Source organism: Bos indicus, chromosome 8, assembly GCF_029378745.1.
Source record: "Bos indicus isolate NIAB-ARS_2022 breed Sahiwal x Tharparkar chromosome 8, NIAB-ARS_B.indTharparkar_mat_pri_1.0, whole genome shotgun sequence".
Taxonomy (NCBI): domain Eukaryota; kingdom Metazoa; phylum Chordata; class Mammalia; order Artiodactyla; family Bovidae; genus Bos; species Bos indicus.
Window position 1 is genome coordinate 8718950 of NC_091767.1, and position 25776 is coordinate 8744725.

General features: G+C 41.0%; 1 protein-coding gene across 3 annotated transcripts in view; it reads right to left on the reverse strand.

Moving 5' to 3' along the window:
- MSRA (methionine sulfoxide reductase A) overlaps positions 1-25776 on the reverse strand; it is a 385655-nt gene that overhangs the window by 93982 nt on the left and 265897 nt on the right. For all 3 annotated transcript variants that reach the window (XM_070794410.1, XM_070794409.1, XM_070794411.1), the window contains one exon: positions 5270-5376. In XM_070794410.1, the coding sequence (XP_070650511.1) occupies positions 5270-5376 (107 nt within the window). The remainder of the gene's footprint in view (positions 1-5269; positions 5377-25776) is intronic.

A 25776-nucleotide genomic window follows, 5' to 3' on the forward strand; every position in this document is an offset into this window, starting at 1 on the left:
AGAATCCACCTGCAGTGCAGGAGACCTGGGTTTGATCTCTGGGTGGGGAAGATCCCCTGGAGAAGGGAATGACAACCCCCTCCAGTACTCTTGCCTGGGAAATCCCATGGACAGAGGAGCCTGGAGGGCTACAGTCCATGGGGTCACAAAAGTCTGATACAACTTACTGACTACACCACCACCACCATGAAGACTTTGTCCAAAGGCAAGAAGATCCCACATTTGTGCCAAGGCTGCAGCTCACCAAAGATATGAAGCAGCTGTCAAATTCTGTAAACAGAAACCTGCCCTTTCAAGGTCAAGGAACTCGGTGTGAAGTTGAGGTTCCTCTCAGTCCTCTCCTGTGAGATTCTCCAGCCTGCCCTCATCTGAATGGAAATTAGCAAATGTCTTCAGCCTTTCTTCCTCTTCAAGGATTGTTGGTGCGCCTGGTGTCTACAACCCAGTCAACTCTGCAGAAAACCATGGCTTAGATGGAAAAATCACTTTGGGTTTCTGGCTCATCAGCAGTACTGCACATCTAATTAGCTCAACAATTGGTCCCTGTGATAAAATCAGCTAGTTTTATGTGCAAATGGCTGCTGGGTGGTAAGCAGTACTGTCACTCTCAACTTTGCACGGCATAAAGAAGTTGCTGAAGAAGCTGGTTATTAGGGGGTCACTGGGGGCAAACTAGTGAAGACTATTAAATTAGTAATCTGAGTCAACAATGTTATAATTAGTGCAGAGGGGTCCCGCCAGGGTTCAGATAAGATGATCCCCCCTAGATGCGGTGACAGAGCCACCAGCAATGCCAACTCTTACAGGAGAAAACAGTACATGTAAAATGACGGAAATCCATCTTCAGAACCTCCCCATTCTCAGAAGTAAACCCCAAAGTTCGTGATGAGATAGATTACAGACTCCTAGACCCTCATCCAGTATTGTTAAGGATAACTCTCCCAGATTAAAGACCCCTACTGCTTCAGGGATCTGTCCAAGGGTTACCCTGGAGAGGAAACCCTGGAAGCCAAGCCTCTGCTCCTTCACTGACCTGTGAGGAGGCAACTCGTGGTATCTGAGTCTCTCTCCCTACTTAGTGGACCTAATAAAAACCACATTATTCTTTAAGGTAAACATAAAAGCACAGATCAACCTCTTTACGGTGTAAAAGCTAATTACACCCGCCTCTCACTGCACTGTGATTACTGATTTTTCTTTTCTCTTTTTCTGTGTGTCTTTATCAATTATATCAATTAAATGGACAGTTGGAAAATGATACAAGTCTTCAAAATTAGAAACAAGAGTCATGGGTGCATACAATTTTATATAAAGATACAGAGAGATATATTCATACCTATATCTAAACATGTCCATTAGATCCATTATATCTATACATCCATTATATCTATGTATGTTTATACATAGAGTCAGAGATATAGAAATGGTTCCCTTTATACAAAATGCTTAAAACAGTAATTATCATGTAGTAAGTAGTCAGTACTATGGTTGCTGTTCTATTATCAATATCATATATACACATAGATATATCAACCATCAGTTCACTTGCGTTGCTCAGCTGTGTCCAACTCTTTGCGACCCCATGAATCGAAGCACACCAGGCCTCCCTGTCCATCACCAACTCCCAGAGTTTACCCAAACTCATGTGCATCAAGTCGGTGATGCCATCCAACCATCTCATCCTCTGTTGTCCCCTTCTCCTCCCGCCTTCAATCTTTCCCAGCATCAGGGTCTTTTCCAATGAGTCAGCTCTTCACATGAGGTGGCCAAAGTACTGGAGTTTCAATTTCAACATCAGTCCTTCCAATGAACACCCAGGACTGATCTCCTTTAGAATGGACTGGCTGGATCTCCTTGCAATCCAAGGGACTCTCAAGAGACTTCTCCAACACCACAGTGCAAAAGCATTAATTCTTCAGCACTCAGCCTTCTTCACAGTCCAACTCTCACATCCATATATGACCATAGGAAAAACCATAGCCTTGACTAGACGGACCTTTGTTGGCAAAGTAATGTCTCTGCTTTTGAATATGCTATCTAGGTTGGTCATAACTTTCCTTCCAAGGAGCAAGCGTCTTTTAATTTCATGGCTGCAATGACCATCTGCAGTGATTGTGGAGCCCTCCAAAATAAAGTCTGACACTGTTTCCACTGTTTCCCCATCTATTTCCCATGAAGTGATGGGACCAGATGCCATGATCTTACTTTTCTGAATGTTGAGCCTTAAGCCAACTTTTTCACTCTCCTCTTTCACTTTCTTCAAGAGGCTTTTTAGTTTCTCTTCATTTTCTGCCATAGGGTGGTGTCATCTGCATATCTGAGGTTATTGATATTTCTCCTGGCAATCTTGATTCCAGCTTGTGCTTTTTCCAGCCCAGCAATTCTCATGATGTTCTCTGCATATAAGTTAAATAAGCAGGGTTGACTTATATGACTTAAATAAACAGCCTTTGCGAACTCCTTTTCCTATTTGGAACCAGTCTGTTGTTCCATGTCCAGTTCTAACTGTTGCTTCCTGACCTGCATATAGGGTTCTCAAGAGGTCAGGTGGTCTGGTATTCCCTTCTCTTTCAGAATTTTCCACAGTTTATTGTGATCCACACAGCCAAAGGCTTTGGCATAGTCAATAAAGCAGAAATAGATGTTTTTCTGGACCTCTCTTGCTTTTCCCATGATCCAGCGGATGTTGGCCATTTGATCTCTGGTTCCTCTGCCTTTTCTAAAACCAGCTTGAACATCTGGAAGTTCACAGTTCAAGTATTGCTGAAGCCTGGCTTGGAGAATTTTGAGCATTACTTTACAGGCGTGTGAGATGAGTGCAATTATGCGGTAGTTTGAGCATTCTTTGGCATTGCCTTTCTTCAGGATTGAAATGAAAACTGACCTTTTCTAGTCCTGTGGCCACTGGTGAGTTGTCCAAATTTGCTGGCATATTGAGTGCAGCACTTTCACAGCATCATCTTTCAGGATTTGAAATAGCTCAACTGAAATTCCATCACCTCCACTAGCTTTGTTTGTAGTGATGCTTCCTAAGGCCCACTTGACTTCACATTCCAGGATGTCTGGCTCTAGGTGAGTGATCACACCATCGTGATTATCTTGGTCATGAAGATCTTTTTTGTACAGTTCTTCTGTGTATTCCTGCCATCTCTTCTTAATATCTTATGCTTCTGGTTATTGATATTTCTCCCGGCAATCTTGATTACAGCTTGTGCTTCTTCCAGCCCAGCGTTTCTCATGATGTAGTCTGCTCTCTATATCTCTGCACATTACATAACTCAACAATGGTACCAGGATGCCTGCTAAAACTAGACTTGTTTGCTCTAACAGAGGAGCCAAAAAGCCACTAAGTCATAGAAAATCATCCTGGAGACTGCAGTCAGCTGCCTGGCGTGGACCAGGCGGGGGCAGGTGAAGGACCCTTTGCATATTGTCACACCAGCCACCTCTCGTGCACCAACTCAGATGCCCTTGGCCTCACCTCTCTCTTCCCCACAGTATCCGGACACTGCAGGGCAGACCACTGCTGTTGGGCAGAGGGTTGTACGGCGGCACTGGTCTAGAGTCACGACTCTCTGGAGTTAGTTTGCCAGGAGAAAAGTACTGGACTTTCTACTCATCTGTCAGTATAATTCAGAGCCAGTTTTTATTTATGTATAAAACTAAAAGAGACATGACATTATTTGTTCTCTGAGTTGGTGATCAAGCAATTCTACGTGGGTACATGAACCACAATGGATATCTGGATGTTGGGGGCACAGAAGAGCCCAATTTTTATTTTTGAAATAGACCTTACTTTTAAAAGCCAAGGCTGTGATCCATGAAGGGGATATACGTATATATAGGAATGTATTTAATTCCCATGTCCCTAGGTACAGAACATCCAAAGAGCACTAGGTTAGAACAACTGTCAAGATTATTCATTGATTAACACTGAACAAGATTGTTTAAGATTAACATTCCCCCAATCTACAAAAGTAACGGAGAAATTATTGAAACAAGTAACACTTAATATCTAAATTTTACTTCATATGTCTATCAGTTATCTAAGGTCAATGGTCAATGTGGGTTCTACTCAAAGCTAAAGATAGAAACTATACTGGGGTAGAAACCAGACTATTAGGTGTAAGTTAGCCTCTTCGTCCTCATGTGGGAGGCACTAACCTTTTGACCTTAACCTCTTCAAGGTGAACACAAGAAGATCAACTCATTTTGAGATGGTCTGGAGGGAAATTAATATTCTTCTGGAGTTTTTAAGAGAGACTGTGAATCATTACATTAGGAAATCAATATATAGCACTAATTATATGTTACTTTTAGTATTAATAACATAACCTTTATAATTAAATATAGTGAGATTAAACCAAACAGAATGAACTGTGAAGTTTTTGCTTGGCGCTGGTCCTCTGTTGAACCTGCCACCATGTCTCGTCTGCCCTAGGCACTTCTCTAACCCATCTCTCAAGTGCTACTGTTCTTCCGGCCCTAAGCCTCCTCTCTCGTCATGCATTACTTTTCTCAAGTGATGGTATCAGCAACCAAGGCTTCATCTCCCAAACTGAAGCTGAAATCCCAACAGTGATATGGGCTACCATCTGTTGAGCACTTTGCTACGCTCTATGCTTCACAAACATCAACCCAGTTAACAGTCATAATTATGTGTCCCCCAAAAAGATACGCGGAAATCCCAACTACCAGGACCTCAGCATGTGACATCCCCTGGAGACATTAACAGAGGTGATGGAGTTAAATATAGTCATTAGCTAAGGCCTTGACCTAACGTGACTGGAGTTGTCATAAATGGTATTAATTTGGACCCAGAAACAGACGCACAAAGAGCCGATGATGAGAAGACAGGGAGAAGACAGTCAGCTACAAGCCCAGGAGAGAGTCCCCGAGCAGATTCAGTCCTGCCAACACCATGACTTTAAACACCCTGTGATTCAACAGGGCTGTGAGACCACAGATTTCTGCTGCTTAAGCATCCCATCTGTAGTGCTTTGTCATGGCAGCCCAAGCAGATTAATACAGAAAGAAGAAAAAAAAGAGACTCAGAGAGAGAGAGAGAAATTTGATGTTAAGTTGTATGTTCATCTGGATGAGCTGAGTTTAGGAGACATTCATAAGAGCACGTTCTTCTATGGAGCAAAAGGGCTCTATTCCACGAGGCTGACAGAAATTTCCCAGAACATGCAAACAGAACGCAGGGCCAGGTGCCAAGAACCAGACTCTTCCTCCACAGGTGGCCTGGGAGGGAGATGGGACCTACCTTCTGGTAGTCCTCCTTGGACTTCAGGGCTGCCCCCACGTGCTCGGCAGAGGTCGGGTAGATGGCTGAGCGGTACTGAGAGCCGTGGTCATTGCCTTGGCGCATGCCTGGGGAAGTGGAAAGCGTAGGGTTACTGGGGTGGCCTGGGCCATGAGGCCAGTGTCACACGTCCTTCAGGACTCACGTCCTGCTAAGTGCTCGTTTCAGTTTCATCCTGACACAACTCTCCTTGAACAAGCAGGCAATGTATCTGTTTTGCTTTGCCTGTTTTAATTATAACGTATCTGCGTTTTAGGAAAATTTATCTCAAGTCTCGCATCATAGTAGATGCTCTACAAACATGCATTCTTCCATGCAGATATTGAAGTCATAACCATTTTTTGATTGTGAAGCTCTGTGATAACACACTGTTTCTATGGATTCTGATGAGAGACTGTGTGGCAGGTGGTACCATCCCTTGCTTGGCAGATAAGGAAATGGAATAATATGCGGAGAAGTGCCTGGCGTGGTGCCCTACACAGAGGAGACGCCTAATAAATGACAAAGTGACTGATGCTCAACGGGTTTAAAGAGTTTGCCTAAGGTCACACACCCAGTCAAAGGAAAACCTGGCATTTTCAAGTCAGCCCAGGGCACTTTCCCAGTCACAGCAGCTCGAGTGTAGAGCTAACAGTAGCTCAAGGTCAACTTCTAACTGAATGGTGGGGTCCCCATCATACACTGCCACCGGCCTGTCAGAGATCCCCTACAGATCCCCATGCTGCTGAGGAAAGAACTTCACACACATTTACTGCGTCACTAAAGCATCGGTTTCAGTTTAACAAGTACCCGCAAACTCCCCCCATAAAAGATGCAACCTTCCTAAAGCAACAGATCCAAGTTCCCCAGCCCGCAGTGTAGGTGCTGCTGCTGTTGCTGTTGGGTTGCTCGGTCCTGTCCAACTCTGTGACCCCGTGGAGAAAAGCCCCCAGGATCCTCTGTCTCTGCCCATGGGATTCTCCAGGCAAGAACACTGGAACGATTGCCATGCCCTCCTCCAGCCAGCTTAGGTGACTTCTAGAAATCCCATTCTCTCACCTGTGGAACCCCCTCCTCTCCTCCATATACAAAGGTCCAAGGGGGATCAGGAACTCATTATTAAAAAGCCAATATCAATAATGACATTGAAATATTAATATTGTATCCTAAAGATTAACCATCCCATACCTCCAATAAGCACTGAGTAATATCAAATTGGGATATCTATTTCATTTCTTTGTAAGTTATATATTCATTTAAGTATTATAGTGGTGGTACTATAGTGTAGATACATATTAGTAGGAGCTTCCAAGGTGGTGTTAATGGTAAAGAATCCACCAGCTAATAGGAGACAGACACTGCTTTGATCCCTGGGTCGGGAAGATCCCTTGGAGGAGGGCATGGCAACCCACTCAAGTATTCTTGCCTGGAGAATCCCACGGACAGAGGAGCCTGGCAGGCTACAGTCCATAGGGTCGCAGAGTCAGACACGACTGAAGCGACTTAGCACGCACCAATGCATATATTATATTAAGTATTATTTATAGTATATGATATGTATGTATTCTTGTAAATGTTACTTAAGAGACTGTGTAAGAGAGTGGATAAATATACATTCCAGACTGTTCTCTGTCTTCTTCAGTTTTCCCTCCTTCTCTTACAAGTAGGGCTCCTCCGGTGTGACTATATCCCACCCTTTTGTCCTAACATCTATTTGCATAAGGGCAGGAGGGTAGCATCACAGTTCCTTCTGAAATATTCCTGTGAAGAAAAAGCACTGCCAGATCACTGATCTTTACATCAAGTCGCATCCCTCTCCATTTGGCACAAGATGCAGAAAACCAGGTTCTCCACGTGGCAGTCAGTCAGTTCAGTCACTCAGTCGTGTCTGACTCTTTGCAACCCCATTGACTGCAGCACACCAGGCCTCTGTCCACCACCAACTCCCAGAGATTGCCCAAACTCATGTCCATCGAGTCGATGATAGCATCCAATCATCTCTTCCTCTGTCGTCCCCTTCTTTTCCCACCTTCAATCTTTCCCAGCATCAGGGTCTTTTTAAATGACTCAGTTCTTTGCATCAGGTGGCCAAAGTGCTGGAGTTTCAGCTTCAGCATCAGTCCTTCCAATGAATATTCAGGACTGATTTTCTTTAGGATTGACTGGTTTGATCTTCTTGCAGTCTAAGGGACTCTCAAGAGTATTCTCCGACATCACAGTTCAAAAGCATCAATTCTTTGGTGCTCAGCTTTCTTTATAGTCCAACTCTCACATCCATACATGACTACTGGAAAAACTATAGCTTTGACTAGACAGACTTTTGTTGGCAAAGTAATGTATCTGCTTTTTAATATGCCGTCTAGGTTGGTCATAGCTTTTCTTCCAAGGAGCAAGCATCTCTTAATTTCATGGCTGCAGTCACCATCTGCAGTGATTTTGGAGCCCCCAAAAATAAAGTCTGACACTGTTTCCATTGTTTTGATCTTTATTTTTTTTTGAATGTTGAGTTTTAAGCCAGCTTTTTCACTCTCCTCTTTCATTTTTATCAAGAGGCTCTTCAGTTCCTCTTCACTTTCTGCCATAAGGGTGGCAGAGTCATCTGAGGTTATTGTGTATCTGAGGTTATTGATATTCCTCTCAGCAATCTTGATTCCAGCTTGTGCTTCATCCAGCCTGGCATTTCACATGATGTGCTCTGCATAGAAGTTAAATAAGCAAGGTGACAACATGCAGCCTTGACGTATTCCTTCCCCAATTTGGAACCAGTTTGTTGTTCCATGTCCAGTTCTAACTGCTGCTTCTTGACCTGCATAAGATTTCTCAGGAGGCAGGCAAGGTGGTCTGCTATTACCATCTCTTGAAGAATTTTCCACAGTTTGTTGTGACCAACACAGTCAAAAGCTTTGGTGTAATCAATAAAGCAGAAGTAGATGTTTTTCTGGAATCCTCTTGCTTTTTCTATGATCCAACAGATGTTGGCAATTTGATCTCTGGTTCCTCTGCCTTTTCTAAATCCAGCTTGAACATCTGGAAGTTCACCGATCACATACTGCTGAAACCTCACTTGGAGAATTTTGAGCATTACTTTGCTAGTATATGAGATAAGTCCAATTGTGCAGTAGTTTGAACAGTCTTTGGCATTGCCCTTCTTTGGGATTGGAATGAAAACTGACCTTTTCCAGTCCTGTGGCCACTGCTGAGTTTTCCAAATTTGCTGGCATATTGAGTGCAGCACTTTCACAGCATCACCTATTAGGATTTGAAATAGCTCAGCTAGAATTCCATCGCCTCTACTAGTTTTGTGCATAGTGATGCTTCCTAAAGCTCACTTGACTTCACATTCCAGGATGTCTGGCTCTAGGTGAGTGACCACACCATTATGTTTATCAGGGTCATGAAGATCTTTTTTGTATAGTTCTTCTCTGTATTCTTGCTACCTCTTCTTAATATCCTCTGCTTCTGTTAGGTCCATACCATTTCTGTTCTTTATTGTGCCCATTTTTGCATGAAATGTTCCCTTGGTATCTCTAATTTTCTTGAAGAGATATCTAGTCTTTCCCATTCTATTGTTTTCCTCTATTTCTTTGCATTGATCACTGAGGAAGGCTTTCTTATCTCTCCTTGGTATTCTTTGGAACTCTGCATTCAAATGGGTATATCTTTCCTTTTCTCCTTTGCCTTTTGCTTCTCTTCTTTTCACAGCTATTTTGTAAGGCCTCCCCAGGCAGCCATTTTGCTTTTTTGCATTTCTTTTCCATGGGGATGGTCTTGATCCCTGCCTCCTTACAGTGTCACGAACCTCCGTCCATAGTTCGTCAGGCACTGTGTCTAGCAGATCTGATCCCTTGTCGTAAGGGATTTGATTAGGTCATGCCTGAATGGGCTAGTGGTTTTCCCTACTTTCTTCAATATAAGTCTGAATTTGGCAATAAGGAGTTCATGATCTGAGCCACAGTCAGCTCCCGGTCTTGTTTTTGCTGACTGTATAGAGCTTCTCCATCTTTGGCTGCAAAGAACATAATCAATCTGATTTCGGTGTTGACCATCTGGTAATGTCCATGTGTAGAGTCTTCTGTTGTGTTGTTGGAAGAGGGTGTTTGCTATGACGAGTGCATTCTCTTGGCAAAACTCTGTTAGCCTTTGCCTTGCTTCATTTTGGCCAAATTTGCCTGTTACTCCAGGTATCCTGACTACTTACTTTTGCAACTCCATGTGCAGTTGTTTAAATCTTTTTTTTTTTTTAAGAGAAATAGCATGTGAGGAAAAGAGAGCCTGCAGATGGTTATATTATTTAACAAGTTTGAGTAAGATTACATACATCTTGTACACAGAAGACAATAATTATCTGTGTGTGTATCTGGAGGTCTCTAAATTATCATAAGATTATGGAAAATTGTGGCTTATGGATAAAGACCTGCTTTTGAGAAAACAGAGTGAGAATAATGAAGAATCCCTCCCAGGATATGGTTTACAGTGGACTCTTGCACTGGTGATATTTTCACAGATTATCTGGCAGAAGGATGACACAGTGAAACCCTTAAGTCTACCTCCATGTCTAGAGCTCCTCTTGTAGTGACATGACAACCTAAGGGGTAGAAACACCTGGGAGATTTCACAACATTGTGTGGCTGGGCGGAAAAGAGGCACACGGCTGTCATCCTGGGCAAGCATGAAAGGTAACTGTTGCTGTCTAGTCACTCAGTTGTGTCCGACTCCTTCTGACCCCGTGGACTGTAGCCCAGCAGGTTCCTCTCTCCACGGGATTTCCCAGGCAAGAATACTGGAGTGGGTTGCTATTTCCTCCTCCAGGGGATCTTCCCGACCCAAGGGTGAAACTGGCGGCTCCTACATTGGCAGGTGGATTCTTTACTGCCAATCCACCAGACAAGCCCATGTATGGGGATGGATTTTTATAAAAAATAATTCATGGATTTATTTATACAATGAAGAGTTCATACTACTACTGCACTCTGGGACAGGAATTTCTGGACTCTTCCTTGAATCATGACCCCTTGACTCTACATTCTAACTTGATCATTGTAACATTGATCACTGTAACACTGTCATACTGATATGGCTCCTGCCACTGCTGTCCCTGTCTTCCTGTGCAGATTTGGGCTGTCCCCAACACACTGTGCACAGAGGCGTAACTTTAAAGAGGGTTGACTTGAGGACCTCCCTGGTGGTCCAGTGGGTAAGAATCTGCCTTCCAATGCAGAGGCTGCTGGTTCAATCCCTGGTCAGGGAGCTAAGATCCCATAAGCCTCGTGGCCAAAAAGCAAAACATAAAACAGAAACAATATTGTAACAAATTCAACAAAGACTTTAAAAATGGTCCACATTTTTAAAAAAAAATCTTTTTTTTTTTTTTTACAAAGAGAGGAATAATTTTATGGGCATTACCCATAGCTCTACATCAGACTCACTGAACCTGTTACCTTTTGTACAAACCCAGACTACACATCAGTTGGACAGATGGAAGTTATTCACACAGTTACAGCCACATCTGTGGGCAGAAATCTTTCCAATTTTAATTTACAGCCTGGACCTCCTGATCACGTCCGTTATTGGATGTTCTAATAAAACTAAAAGCTCCTCCTGTCAGAAACAATACACTCTCTTCCTGGTCACTCTGGCTAAACCCCTGACTGACCAGAAAGCATGACAAGAGAGTGTTAAAGAGATGTAGTAGTGGATGGAGAGAAAACATCAAAACCTTTGTTCAGATTTCTGTAAGTCTTGAGTGATACTAGACTAGGAGTTAACTCTCCATTGTACTCAAGGATAAGGTTATTTTGATTATATTTTCCCATCAGAGTTCATCCTCAGGAAGAGGTGTAATATCTTAAACTCAAACCATACATCCATATCCACACACACGTGTGTGTATTTGGTCACCTGCAATCCATGTACTTTCCTTTAACTAATGAAGGCACTTATTAAATGGATGGGTGTGTGTGTGTGTGTGTGTGTGTGTGTGTGTGTGTGTGTGTGTTCCGTCATGTCTGATGCTTTGAGACCCCATGGACTGAAGATTGCCAGGCTCCCCTATACATAGAGTTTTCCAGACAAGAATACTGGAGTGGGTTGTCATTTCCTACTCCAGTATTAAATGGGTAGAAGCTTCAAATCTGAAAGCAGATGGTTCACTAGGATATATGATCTGATGCTCAACAGATTGAGAAACATATAGAACTCTGGCTTTTCTGTTCTTATTACTTTTAATACATTGCATTTGTAGATGTTTAGCATCATTAAACTTTCCACCATTTCTTTCAGCCTCCATTGGTTTATATAATGAATGCAAAACAGTAATTCAGATGTGAGGAAAACCTGTTTACTAAATCTCGTGTAAGAAGTCTAAGACTTAGAGCTGCAAGAGATTGTTTTCAAGTTTGTCTCTACCACTGACACATTTTACATTTTATGCAAATTTCCTAATCTTTCTGAGTTTCAAACCTCTTCTGTAGAACAAGGATTATAAGGGCCTAACCTATCGATTTGTTTGAGAAGTAAATGAGAGGAAATTTAAAACAGATCGTCAAATACAAAAAAATTGTTAAATCATTTTATTTTTAAAAATTTTCTTAATCTTAGAAAAGCTCCTAATAACTAGTTTGAAATAAAAATAACAAATGACATCACACAAGATACTCTAGTGCTTAGTCGCTCAGTTGTGTCTGACTCTTTGTGACCCCATGGACTGTAGCCCATCAGGCTCCTCTGTCCATGGGATTTCCCAGGCAAAAATACTGGGGTGGGTACTCAAGGAGTAATCCTTTTTCCCCAGAAAAGCATTATTTAAATTAATACCTCAGATACTCAAACAGCAGGGGTCACACAGGTAAATGATCATGATTCATTTTACATGTGTAGAAATGTATTATTCTGTTTTTTTTTTTAATTTATTTTTTAACATTTTATTTTATTTTTTACCTTTACAATATTGTATTGGTTTTGCCATATATCGAAATGAATTCGCCACTGGTATACACGTGTTCCCCATCCTGAACCCTCCTCCCTCCTAACTCCCCATACCCTCCCTCTGGGTCGTCCCAGTGCACCAGCCCCAAGCATCCTGTATCGTGCATCGAACCTGGACTGGCAATTCGTTTCATATATGATATTATACATATTTCAATGCCATTCTCCCAAGTAAGCCAGAAAGAAAAACACCAATACAGTATACTAACGCATATATATGGAATTTAGAAAGATGGTAACAAAAACCCTGTATTATTCTGTTTTTAACTAGTTTATTACTTTTTTAAAAACTAGAATTACCTTCCCAGTTATATTTTAACTTTGTTAATCTCCATCCCAGCTCCTCATTTCAACAGATCCAAACCTAAGAAAAGGGAAAAACTCTTTGAGTGAATTCTCCCTCCCCTGCTCCTACCCATGAAGAGCTTTCAAATGCAGTGTCCTCACTCTTGGTCTCTAATTTGAAATTAGGAAAAATCTGGCCTGTTAATATTATCTTGTCTCTCTCAAGCTCACACCCACTGGGTTACCAAAAAGGGAGAAAGAAAGACTTGCAGAGTGGGTGGTAGGAAGAAACAAAACAATTAAAAATTATTTTTAAAAAACGCAATTTTGAAAGGCCTTCTTTCTGATTTCCTGGCTTCTTTACTTCCTTCCACTCATTCATCCATTTTCCCCTGAATCAGGCAAGGTACTAGGTCCTGGGATTCAGAAATAAGACAGTCTCATTTTCCAATGAGGTCCCCCTCCTAGTACAGGGAATGCCATCCGAGGATTTAAACCTACATGTCCCTGACGCGCTTTCTCTTTCCAAGACTGATACACAAGAAGTGGGAGCAAACCGACGGAAGACAGCAGGACAAAGTGTGTGTGCATGGTGCAACTGGTGGCGGGCGGAGAATCCCAGCCCGAGACCCAGGAACAAGGACGAGCTTGGTCTACGCTGAGGGCTGTGAGGAGACAAGACTGGGTTCCGCCAAGTGTCCTGCAAGGAAGTGAAGTCAGTCGCTTGTGTGTGAGACCACACAGGTATTTTGAAAGGACACACAGGAGACCAGAGATGCATGGAAAGATCCATTTCGAGGGAGCCACAGATTCCGGTGGGACCCTGAGTGAGCATAATCATCAAAAATCCAGAGCTCTCTTTCACACTGATTCAATGAGTGTTGCAAAGTTCATTGTGCCTTCCACTTGGCTTTGGGAAAACAAAGATAAATTATTGACATTAGCTGGCTGTCTTCACATCCCAGGAAAGTAAACAATGGACTTGCTGCAGGGAGTGAGGAGAGAATAACTGGCTCAGAAACAACATTCTGTACTTAAAATTCTTCCAGAACCCTCTCTGCACTGACTAATGGGGACTGGGCTTTGGGGCATTCTTGGAAAGAACTCACCTCTTGGCATCCACAACTGTTTGAGGTTTCGCCATCTACCTTCTCCAAATAAGATCTGAAAGGACAAGCTATCCTGAGACTGCTCTTAGATTTCCCTCTCTCTCAGCAGGGTCAGAGAAAGTGCTGGAAAAAAGAGAAATGCTTAGTCTATAATGAAGCAAAAAGACTGAGCAGATGACTTCTCATCTACCCAGTAGCCCTCTAAACTTTAGCTCCTCATTGGGTGCTAGCCCTTTTTTACATATTCAGACTTGAGAGATGAGAAATGTGTGTGAACGTGGGAATTTTAAAGGGAAGTTCACACTATGAGTTGTTGAGAGGTAATTATTTTAAGAAATTTTAGGAGTCACCAGCTGATAGTGAACAACAGGGCAAGGAAGGACACATTCCTAAGGGTCTGGGGTTACTGACTGTGTTGAGAACTTAAAAGGGGCAACTTCACTAGAGGACTACCCATGTTGGATGCAGAAACAGGGTGACACCCACCAGGATAAATCTGTATTCTCTTCTACAGACTGTTGCTAGGGAGAAAAACAGATCTCGAGCCACGTCTGCTGAATGAAGCAGAGAAACTGGCATGAGTTTTGTCAAGAGATGGTTCTGTTTCTAATTCCACCTCTGTGCAATTATTAACTGGGCAACCTCAGGCAAGGGACTAGACCCATCTAAGCTTCAGTGACTTTATTTGGGAAGATGGGGATGGTGACGTGTACTTCACAGGGTTGTAAGGTGTCTTACATAGAAGCTCAATAAACACATCTCCCCTGTCCCCTTGTGACTTCTAATGCAGAAATTCAAGGAGGAGAAGTTTTCAACCTAGTACTTAACAAATTTTAAAATTCTGTCAAGAAAAAGAGTCACTGGGCATCTAGCTGAGTCCAGTAAACTTGTAAGAGCTTTAGCTATAACAGACCATTGAGCCTGATCTCAGTTTCCAGAAATGTATGTAATGTATCAACAGAGAACTGTCTACAATGTAACAACAAACAGATACAAATGAAGAGAAGCAAGCTGTGATCACTAGGATGAACATGGATCCACCTAGAATCCACACACTTTAACCTCTCTGGCCTCAATTCATCATTTACAGTAAGGATTTCGGTTCAGTTCAGTTCAGTTCAGTCCCTCAGTTGTGTCCAGCTCTTTGCGACCCCATGAATCGCAGCACGCCAGGCCTCCCTGTCCATCACCAACTCCCGGAGTTCACTCAAACTCACGTCCATCGAGTCAGTGATGCCATTCAGCCATCTCATCCTCTGTCATCCCCTTCTCCTCCTGCCCCCAATCCCTTCCAGCATCAGAGTCTTTTCCAATGAGTCAACTCTTTACGTGAGGTGGCCAAAGTACTGGAGTTTCCGCTTTAGCATCATTCCTTCCAAAGAACACCCAGGGCTGATCTCCTTCAGAATGGACTGGGTGGATCTCCTTGCAGTCCAAGGGACTCTCAAGAGTCTCCTCCAACACCACAGTGCAAAAGCATCAATTCTTAGGTGCTCAGTCTTCTTCACAGTCCAACTCTCACATGCATACATGACCACTGGAAAAACCAAAGCCTTGACTAGACGGACCTTTGTTGGCAAAGTAATGTCTCTGCTTTTCAATATGCTATCTAGGTTGGTCATAACTTTCCTTCCAAGGAGTAAGCGTCTTTTAATTTCATGGCTGCAGTCACCATCTGCTCTGATTTTGGAGCCCAGAAAAATAAATTCTGACACTGTTTCCACTGTTTGCCCATCTATTTCCCATGAAGTGATGGGACCAGATGCCATGATCTTAGTTTTCTGAATGTTGAGGGTTAAGCCAACTTTTTCACCGTCCACTTTCACTTTCATCAAGAGGCTCTTTAGTTCCTCTTCACTTTCTGCCATAAGGGGGGTGTCATCTGCATACCTAAAGTTATTGATATTTCTCCTGGCAACCTTGATTCCAGCTTGTGCTTCTTCCAGCCCAGCATTTCTCATGATGTACTCTGCATATAAGTTAAATAAGCAGGGTGACAATATACAGCCTTGACATACTCCTTTTCCTATTTGGAACCAGTCTGCTGTTCCATGTGCAGTTCTAACTGTTGCTTCCTGACCTGCATATAGGTTTCTCAAGAGGCAGGTCAGGTGGTCTGGTATTCCCATCTCTTTCAGAATTTTCCACAGTTTATTGTGATCCACACAGTCAAAGGCTTTGGCATAGTCAATAAAGCAGAAATAGATGTTTTTCTGCAATCTCTTGCTTTTTCCATGATCCAGCAGATGTTGGCAATTTGATCTCTGGTTCTTCTGCCGTTTCTAAAACCAGCTTGAACATCTCAAAGTTCATGGTTCATGTATTGCTGAAGCCTGGCTTAGAGAATTTTGAGCATTATTTTACTAGTGTGTGAGATGAGTGCAATTGTGTGGTAGTTTGAGCATTCTTTGGCATTGCCTTATCTTAAGATTGAAATGAAAACTGACCTTTTCCAGTCCTGTGGCCACTGCTGAGTTTTCCAAATTTGCTGGCCCATTGAGTGCAGCACTTTCACAGCATCATCTTTCAGGATTTGAAATAGCTCAACTGAAATTCCATCACCTCCACTAGCTTTGTTCGTAGTGATGCTTTCTAAGGCCCACTTGACTTCACATTCCAGGATGTCTGGCTCTAGGTGAGTGATCACACCGTCGTGATTATCTGGGTCATGAAGATCTTTTTTGTACTGTTCTTCTGTGTATTCTTGCCACCTCTTCTTAATATCTTATGCTTCTTTTAGGTCCATACCATATCTGTCCTTTATCGAGCCCATCTTTGCATGAAATGTTCCCTTGGTATCTCTAATTTTCTTGAAGAGATCTCTAGTCTTTCCCATTCTGTTGTTTTCTTTCTTTTTTTTTGTTTCTTATATGATATTATACATGTTTTAATGCCATTCTCTCAAGTCGTCCCCCCTCTTCCATCTCCCACAGAGTCCAAAAGACTGTTCTATACATCTGTGTCTCTTTTGCTGTCTCACATACAGGGTTGTCATTACCATCTTTCTAAATTCCATATATATGCATTAGTATACTGTATTGGTGTTTTTCTTTCTGGCTTACTTCACTCTGTATAATAGGCTCCATTTTCATCCACCTCATTAGAACTGATTCAAATGTATTCTTTTTAATGGCTGAGTAATACTCCATTGTGTATATGTACCACAGCTGTCTTATCCATTCATCTGCTGATGGACATCTAGGTTTCTTCCATGTCCTGGCTATTATAAACAGTGCTGCGATGAACATTGGGGTACACGTGCCTCTTTCAATTCTGGTTTCCTTGGTGTGTATGCCCAGCAGTGGGATCGCTGGGTTGTATGGGCAAATCAATCAATGTAATACACCACATTAACAAATTGAAAAATAAAAGCCATATGATTATCTCAATAGATGCAGAGAAAGCCTTTGACAAAATTCAACATCCATTTATGATAAAAACTCTCCAGAAAGCAGGAATAGAAGGAACATACCTCAACATAATAAAAGCTACATATGACAGACCCACAGCAAACATTATCCTCAATGGTGAAAAATTGAAAGCATTTCCCCTAAAGTCAGGAACAAGACAAGGGTGCCCACTCCCACCACTACTATTCAACATAGTTTTGGAAGTTTTGGCCACAGCAATCAGAGCAGAAAAAGAAATAAAAGGAATCCAGATTGGAAAAGAAGAAGTAAAATTCTCACTGTTTGCAGATGACATGATCCTCTACACAGAAAACCCTAAAGACTCCACCATAAGATTATTAGAGCTAATCAATGAATATAGTAAAGTTGCAGGATATAAAATCAACACACAGAAATCCCTTGCATTCCTATACACTAATATTGAGAAAATAGAAAGAGAAATTAAGGAAACAATTCCATTCACCATTGCAATGAAAAGAATAAAATACTTAGCAATATATCTACCTAAAGAAACTAAAGATCTATATATAGAAAACTATAAAACACTGGTGAAAGAAATCAAAGAAGACACTAACAGATGGAGAAATATACCATGTTCATGGATCAAAAGAATCAGTATAGTGAAAATGAGTATACTACCCAAAGCAATCTATAGATTCAATGCAATCCCTATCAAGCTACTAACGGTATTTTTCACAGAGCTATAACAAATAATTTCACAATTTGTATGGAAATACAAAAAAACGTCGAATAGCCAAAGCAATCTTGAGAAAAAAGAATGGAACTGGAGGAATCAACCTGCCTGACTTCAGGCTCTACTACAAAGCCACAGTCATCAAGACAGTATGGTACTGGCACAAAGACAGAAATATAGATAAATGTTGTTTTCCTCTATTTCTTTGCATTGATTACTGAGGAAGGCTTTCTTATCTCTTCTTGCTATTCTTTGGAATTCGGCATTCAGATGCTCATATCTTTCCTTTTCTCCTTTGCTTTTCGCTTCTCTTCTTTTCACAGCTATTTGTAAGGCCTCCTCAGACAGCCATTTTACTTTTTTGCATTTCTTTTCCATGGGGATGGTCTTGATCCCTGTCTCCTGTACAATGTCACGAACCTCCGTCCATAGTTCATCAGGCACTCTATCAGATCTAGTTCCTTAAATCTATTTCTCACTTCTATTGTATAATCATAAGGGATTTGATTTAGGTCATACCTGAATAGTCTAGTGGTTTTCCCTACTTTCTTCAATTTAAATCTGAATTTGGCAATAAGGAGTTCATGATCCAAGTCACAGTCAGCTCCTGGTCTTGGACTGGAATGGGTGAATTTAACTCCGATGACCATTATATCTACTACTGCAGGCAGGAATCTCTTAGAAGAAATGGAGTAGCCTTCATGGTCAACAAAAGAGTCCGAAATGCAGTACTTGGATGCAGTCTCAAAAACAACAGAATGATCTCTGTTCGTTTCCAAGGCAAACCATTCAATATCACAGTAATCCAAGTCTATGCCCCCAACCAGTAACACTGAAGAAGCTGAAGTTGAACGGTTCTATGAAGACTTACAAGACCTTTTAGAACTAACACCCAAAAAAGATATCCTTTTCATTATAGGGGACTGGAATGCAAAAGTAGGAAGTCAAGAAACACCTGGAGTAACAGGCAAATTTGGCCCTGGAATATGGAATGAAGCAGGGCAAAGACTAATAGAGTTTTGCCAAGAAAATGCACTGGTCATAGCAAACACCCTCTTCCAGCAACAAAAGAGAAGACTCTACACATGGACATCACCAGATGGTCAACACTGAAATCAGATTGATTATATTCTTTGCAGCCAAAGATGGATTTAGGTTAGATCCTTTAAAACCAGCTTTATTGAGGTATAATCAACATATCGTAAATCGTATATATTTAAACTGTACAATTTGATCAATTTTGACATATGCATAAGCCATGAAATCACCCTCACCACAGTCAAGATAATGAACACTTCTAAAAGTTTCCTCATATCTCCTTTCCTTTGTTTTTTGGCTGCAGGTGGGACTTTAGTTCCCCAACCAGGGATGGAAGCCATGTACCCTGCATTGGAAGTGTGGAATCTTAGCCACTGTATGAGTATGTACCCACTGTATGAGTATGAGTCAAGTGCCCCTCATACCCCTTTCAGATCTCCCCTTCTCACCACTCCCAGCCCCCACCCTAAAGCCCAAGGCAAACACTGATCTAAATTCTGTCATTATAGACTCATCTGTATTTTTTTAGAATTCTATACAATTGGAATCATATATAATATGTACACTTTTTTTTTCTCTAACTCAACTATGTTGTTGTATCGGAGAAGGCAATGGCACCCCACTCCAGTACTCTTGCCTGGAAAATCCCATGGATGGAGGAGCCTGGTGGGCCGCAGTCCAAGGGGTCGATAAGAGTCGGACAAGACTCAGCAACTTCACTTTCACTTTTCACTTTCCTACATTGGAGAAGGCAATGGCACCCACTCCGGTGTTCTTGCCTGGAGAATCCCAGGGATGGGGGAGCCTCGTGGGCTGCCGTCTATGGGGTCGCACAGAGTCGGACACGACTGAAGCAACTTAGCAGCAGCAGCATGTTGTTGCCTGTTGCTTTCTTTTATTGCTGAGCAGTGTTCCATTGATTAAATGTAAGTCACTCAGTTGTGTCCGACTCTATGAGATCCCATGGATTGTAACCCACCAGACTCCTCTGTCCATAGGATTCTCCAGGCAAGAATACTGGAGTGGGTAGCCATTCCCTTCTCCAGAGGATCTTCCCGACCCAGGGACTGAACCCAGGTCCCCCGCATTGTGGGCAGATTCTTCACCATCTGAGCCACAGGGAATTTCCATTGATTGGCTATGCCAAATATGTCCATTAGTCATTGACATACTAATGGACATTTGGGTTCTCTGCAGCCTTTGGCTATAAAAATATAGCTACTGTGATCATTCATGTACTGGTTTTGTATATATGCTTTCATTTTGTATATATGCTTTCACTTCTCCTGGATAAATACCTGGGAGTGGAATGGCTGGTACATTTGTATTTTTTTTTTTAAGAAACCGAAAAAGTTTTCCCCGAGTGGTTATAACATTTTCTGTTACCTACCAGCAATGTATGAAGGCTCCAGTCATCTTATATCTACTTAAATACTTGGCATGATCAGTCATTTTTAATTTTAGCCAGTGTCAAATATGTATAATAGTATCTCACTGTGGTTTCAAAATAATCTGGAGACAAGTTCTCACTGGGCCCTAAAGTCTCCCAGCAGGTAGATGAAGTAGCATCCCCCACAGCAAGAGATGGCACCTCTTATTATCACCCATGTGACCATTCCTGACACACCTGGACGTTAATTCAGGTGTTTGAGACAAGTCTTATTCATGTGGAATTATCTCACTTTACCTGACTGAAAATTAATTCTGTCCATTTTAAATGACATCTCATTTTATTTATTTTTTTTCTTTAATAGAAAATTACTTAATTAGTATACATGTGTTCCCCATCCTGAAGACATCTCATTTTAAAGTTAAAATACTAAGTTAACACTCAGAGAAAGGTTGAGGGCCTGCCCAACGCCAGTGCTGATCGGAAACTAGCTAACTACAAAATCATGCTCTTAATCAGTACTGTCTCACTCTGGGATATAGTGAGAGGCAAGGAGCCCTGGCGTGCTGCAGTCCATGGGGTCGCAGTGACTCGGACATGACTTAGCAACTGAACAAACACACCAACCTCAACTTGTACATTATGTATCACTTAAGTAAAAAAAAAATGAAGTAGCACATAGTGGACTATGAAAGATATCACGTGGCTCCCTTCTAAAAGGAAATACTCCGTGTTCCCTATCATTTCCCAATATTCTATTTTTTTAACGCAACGTATCTCAAGAGATAAAAGAAAATTGCTATGTAACAGAGGTGTCAAATATTCACTCTGTGCCTAAAAAGAAGGATTTGATTTTCAGTAATGAAAAAACACTACTTCCGTAACCATAAATAAATTAGTTTGAAAAGATGTGGTGATTTCTTCCTAAAAAGCAAAAAAAAAAGAAATCATTTTAATATAGCTTTGCTTTTATGAAAGGGAAATTCTATTTGTGATGGCAAGGGAACTATTTTAAACTATTATATCTTTTTAAAGAATGTCTGGGACTCCATATCCACTTGTACTACAAACTCCCAATTTTGACCAATGATTGAATCTTGAAATATTCAGACTATCATCAAAATGTATGAAAATTTCCAGAATGTTAAAACTTCTATGTCACTGTTTCTTATCCAAATCTTAAAGTTTTGTAGCAATAAGTCAGCCAAAGTATTTCCTTACAGAACATTAGGCATGAAATTAGATTTATAAGATGTTTACATTTGAGTCAATACCAAGAACGTATGTGCACATACATTCACAAAGCTAGTCTTTCATCATGGGCATTGTTCATATTATTCACAAAAGTAGCAATCGACAAGTTACTCAGGTGGCTCAGTGGTAGAGAATCCACCTTCCAATGCAGGAGACACAGGAGACCCCGGTTCGATCTCTGGGTCAGGAAGATCCCCTGGAGATGGAAATGGCAACTCCAGTATTCTTGCCTGGAGAATTCCATGGACAGGGGGGCCTGGTGGGCTACAGTCCACGGGGTCGCAAAGAGTCGGACACAACTGAGCACAAGCACCAGGAATCAATATTGCAATGCTTTATAATTTCTAGATCTGAATACAGAAAGGTACATACATGTACAAAACTACATAAAACATAAATGCAGTTTATTAAAGTATTCACATTAATATTCTCATACTATATATGGCAAGATATATTACTATACATTTTTATGATAAAGTGAAAACATAACCACCACTTATGTCAAGAAACAGAGCATTATCAGCAACCTGACAACCCACCATGTGTCCCTACTGATGACAGTCCCTTCCCTTTTTCAGTACTAACCATACCTGATTTTTATAACAGTCATCACCTTTTTTAAAAAAAATTTACATCAGTGAAGTTATACTGTGGTTTTAATATTTCACTAACTGTTATGTTCATGAGATTGTTTTATTTTCTTCATTTTCACTGCTTTGAAATATCCCTTTGTATGAATAGATCATAATTTGTTTATCCATTCTACTGCTGATTAACATTACCAGCTTGGGGCTGCTAAGACCTGCATTGTTATATATGTATGAATTTCACTTGAGTACATACCTAGAAATAAAATTCTTGGCTTGTTGGATTTGCATGTTCTCATCTTAACTAGATGTTGAACCATTTTCCAGAGTAGGTGTACCAATTAATAAACCTACATCAATGCATGAGAGTGCTCAGAGCTCTAAATGTTTACCAATTCATTCAAGTCTGTTAATGTCAGACTTTTTACTTTTTGTCAGTATGCTTGCTGTGGAAAATTCTGAAAGATATGGAAAACCAGACCACCTGACCTGCATCTTGAGAAATCTGTATGCAGGTCAGGAAGCATTAGAACTGGACATGGAAAAACAGACTGGTTCCAAATAGGAAAAGGAGTACGTCAAGGCTGTATATTGTCACCCTGCTTATTTAACTTATATGCAGAGTACATCATGAGAAACACTGGGCTGGAGGAAGCACAAGCTGGAATCAAGATTGCCAGGAGAAATATCAATAACCTCAGATATGCAGATGACACCACCCTTATGGCAGAAAGTGAAGAAGAACTAAAGAGCCTCTTGATGAAAGTGAAAGAGGAGACTGAAAAAGTTGGTCAAAGCTAAACATTCAGAAAACTAAGATCATGGCATCTGGTCCCATCACTTCATGGAAAATAGATGGGGAAACAGTGGAAACAGTGGCTGACTTTATTTGGGGGGGCTCCAAAATCACTGCAGATGGTGACTGCAGCCATGAAATTAAAAGACGCTTACTCCTTGGAAGGAAAGTTATGACCAACCTAGATAGCATATTGAAAAGCAGAGACATTACTTTGCCCACAAAGGTCCGTCTAGTCAAGGCTATGATTTTTCCAGTAATCATGTATGGATGTGATTGTTGGACTATAAAAAAAGCTGAGTGCAGAAGAATTGATGCTTTTGTCTTTTTTTTTTTAATTTTATTTTATTTTTAAACTTTACATAATTGTATTAGTTTTGCCAAATATCAAAATGAATCCACCACAGGTATACATGTGTTTTTGAACTGTGGTGTTGGAGAAGATTCTTGAGAGTCCCTTGGACTGCAAGGAGATTCAATCAGTCCATCTTAAAGGAGATTAGTCCTGGGTGTTCATTGAAAGGACTGATGTTGAAGGTGAAACTCCAATACTTTGGCCACCTGATGCGACGAGGTGATTCATTTGAAAAGCCCTGGATGCTAGGGAAGATTGAGGGCAGGAGGAGAAGGGGACGACAGAGGATGAGATGGTTGGATGGCATCACCGACTCAATGGACATGAGTTTGAGTAAACTCCGGGAGTTGGTGATGGACAGGGAGGCCTGGTGTGCTGCAGTCCCTGGGGTTAAAAAGAGTTGGACATGACTGAGGGACTGAACTGAACTGAACTCGCTGTCTAATGAAATCTCACTTGATCTTAATTTGCATTTCCTTGGTTAATAATGGCATAGATTATCATTTCATGTTTCCTCACCACTACAAGTCCTTTGCCGATTTTTCTAGTCAGTGGCCTGCATTTTAAAAAATCTATTGCAGATATTTTTAAAATCTACTTTTTATATGTCTTGGATATTAATATGTTGGCAAATATAATCTACTCTTACATCTTTTTATGATGTTTTTTGATGAACCGAAGTTCTGATTTTAATATTGTTAAATTTATCAAATAGCTTCCCTTATGGCTAGTGCTTTTTATATCTTGTTTAAGAAACACTTCTCAAACCAAAGATCATAATAATACTATCTATGTGAAGTTTTGTAGTTTTGTTTTCACATTTAGGTCTGTAAAATATTTAGAATTTATTTTTTCACTCCTCTTACAGTATTTTAGATTTTCTTTTTAACTTATTTTTATTGAAGAATAATTTATTTGTATTATATTCATTTCAGGTGTACCACATGGTGAGTCCATATTTTTATGGATTATACTTCGTTTTTAGACTATACTTCATTTAAACCACTGTATACAAAATGGATAACTAATAAGGACCTACTCGATAGCACAAGAAGTCTACTCAGTACTCTGCAACGACCTATATAGGAAAAGCCTCTGAAAAAGAGTGGACATGTGTACAGAATAGCTGAATCAGCTTGCTGTACACCTGAAACTAACCCAGCCTACATGTTTACTCAGTCGTGTCCGACTCTTTGCAATCCCATGGACTGTGGCCCTCCATACTCCTCTGCCCAAATGAATTTTCCAAGCAAGAATACTGAAGTGGGTTGCCATTTCCTACTCCAGGGGATCTTACTAACCCAAGGATAGAACTCGCATCTCCTGCGTTGGTAGGCGATTCTTTCCCACTGAGCCACCTGCGAAGCCCACACCTGAGCTAAGACAACGTTGTAAATCAACTAGACTCGAATAAAAATTTTAAAAGTGAAATACCAACTTTCTAAAGTAAAAAATAAAGTTATTACAAAATAATGATCATATTTCCTTGTGTTGTACAACATATCCTTAATGCTTAAAACTATGTATTTTTTATTGAAGGATAATTGCTTTACAGAATTCTGTTTTTTTCTGTCAAAGCTCAACATTAATCAGCCATAGGTATACATATATCCCCTCCCTTTTGAAACTCCCTCCCCATCCCACCCCTTTAGGTTGATACAAAGCCCCTGTTTGAGTTTCCTGAGCCATATAGCAAATTCCCACTGGCTATCTATTTTACATATGGTAATGTAAGTTTCCATGTTACTCTCTCCATACATCTCACCCTCTCCTCCCCTCTCCCCAGGTCCATAAGTCTATTCTCTCTATCTGTTTCTCCATTGTGGCCCTGTAAATAAATTCTTCAGTACCATTTTTCTAGATTCCATATATATGCATTAGAATACAATATGTATCTTTCTCTTTCTGACTTACTTCACTCTGTATAATAGGTTCTAGGTTCATCTACCTCATCAGAACTGACTCCAAGGCATTCCTTTTTATGGCTGAGTAATATTCCATTGTGTATATGTACCACAACTTCTTTATCTATTCATCTGTCAATGGACATCTTCCATGTTCTAGCTTGCTAAAACATCTACGTTGCTTCCGTATCTAGCTATTGTAAATAGTGCCATAATGAACAACAGGATACTTGTGTCTTTTTCAATTTTGGTTTCCTCAGGGTATATGCCTAGGAGTGGGATTTCTGAGTAATATGGTGACCTTATTCCTAGTTTTTAAAGGAATTTCCTTACCATCTTCCATAGTGGCTGTACCAATTTACAATCCCACCAACAGTGCATGAGCTTTCCCTTATCTCCACACCCTCTCTGGTGTTTATTGTTTGTAGACTTTTTGATGATGGCTATTCTGACCAGTGTGAGGTGATATCTCATTGTGGTATTGATTTGGATTTCTCCAAACCTATAAACAGTAGAAGGCAATGTCATCCCACTGCAGTACTCTTGCCTGGAAAATCCCATGGACGGACGAGCCTGGTAGGCTGCAGTCCATGGGGTTGCTGGGAGTCAGACACGACTGAGTGACTTCACTTTCACTTTTCACTTTCATGCATTGGAGAAGGAAATGGCAACCCATGCCAGTA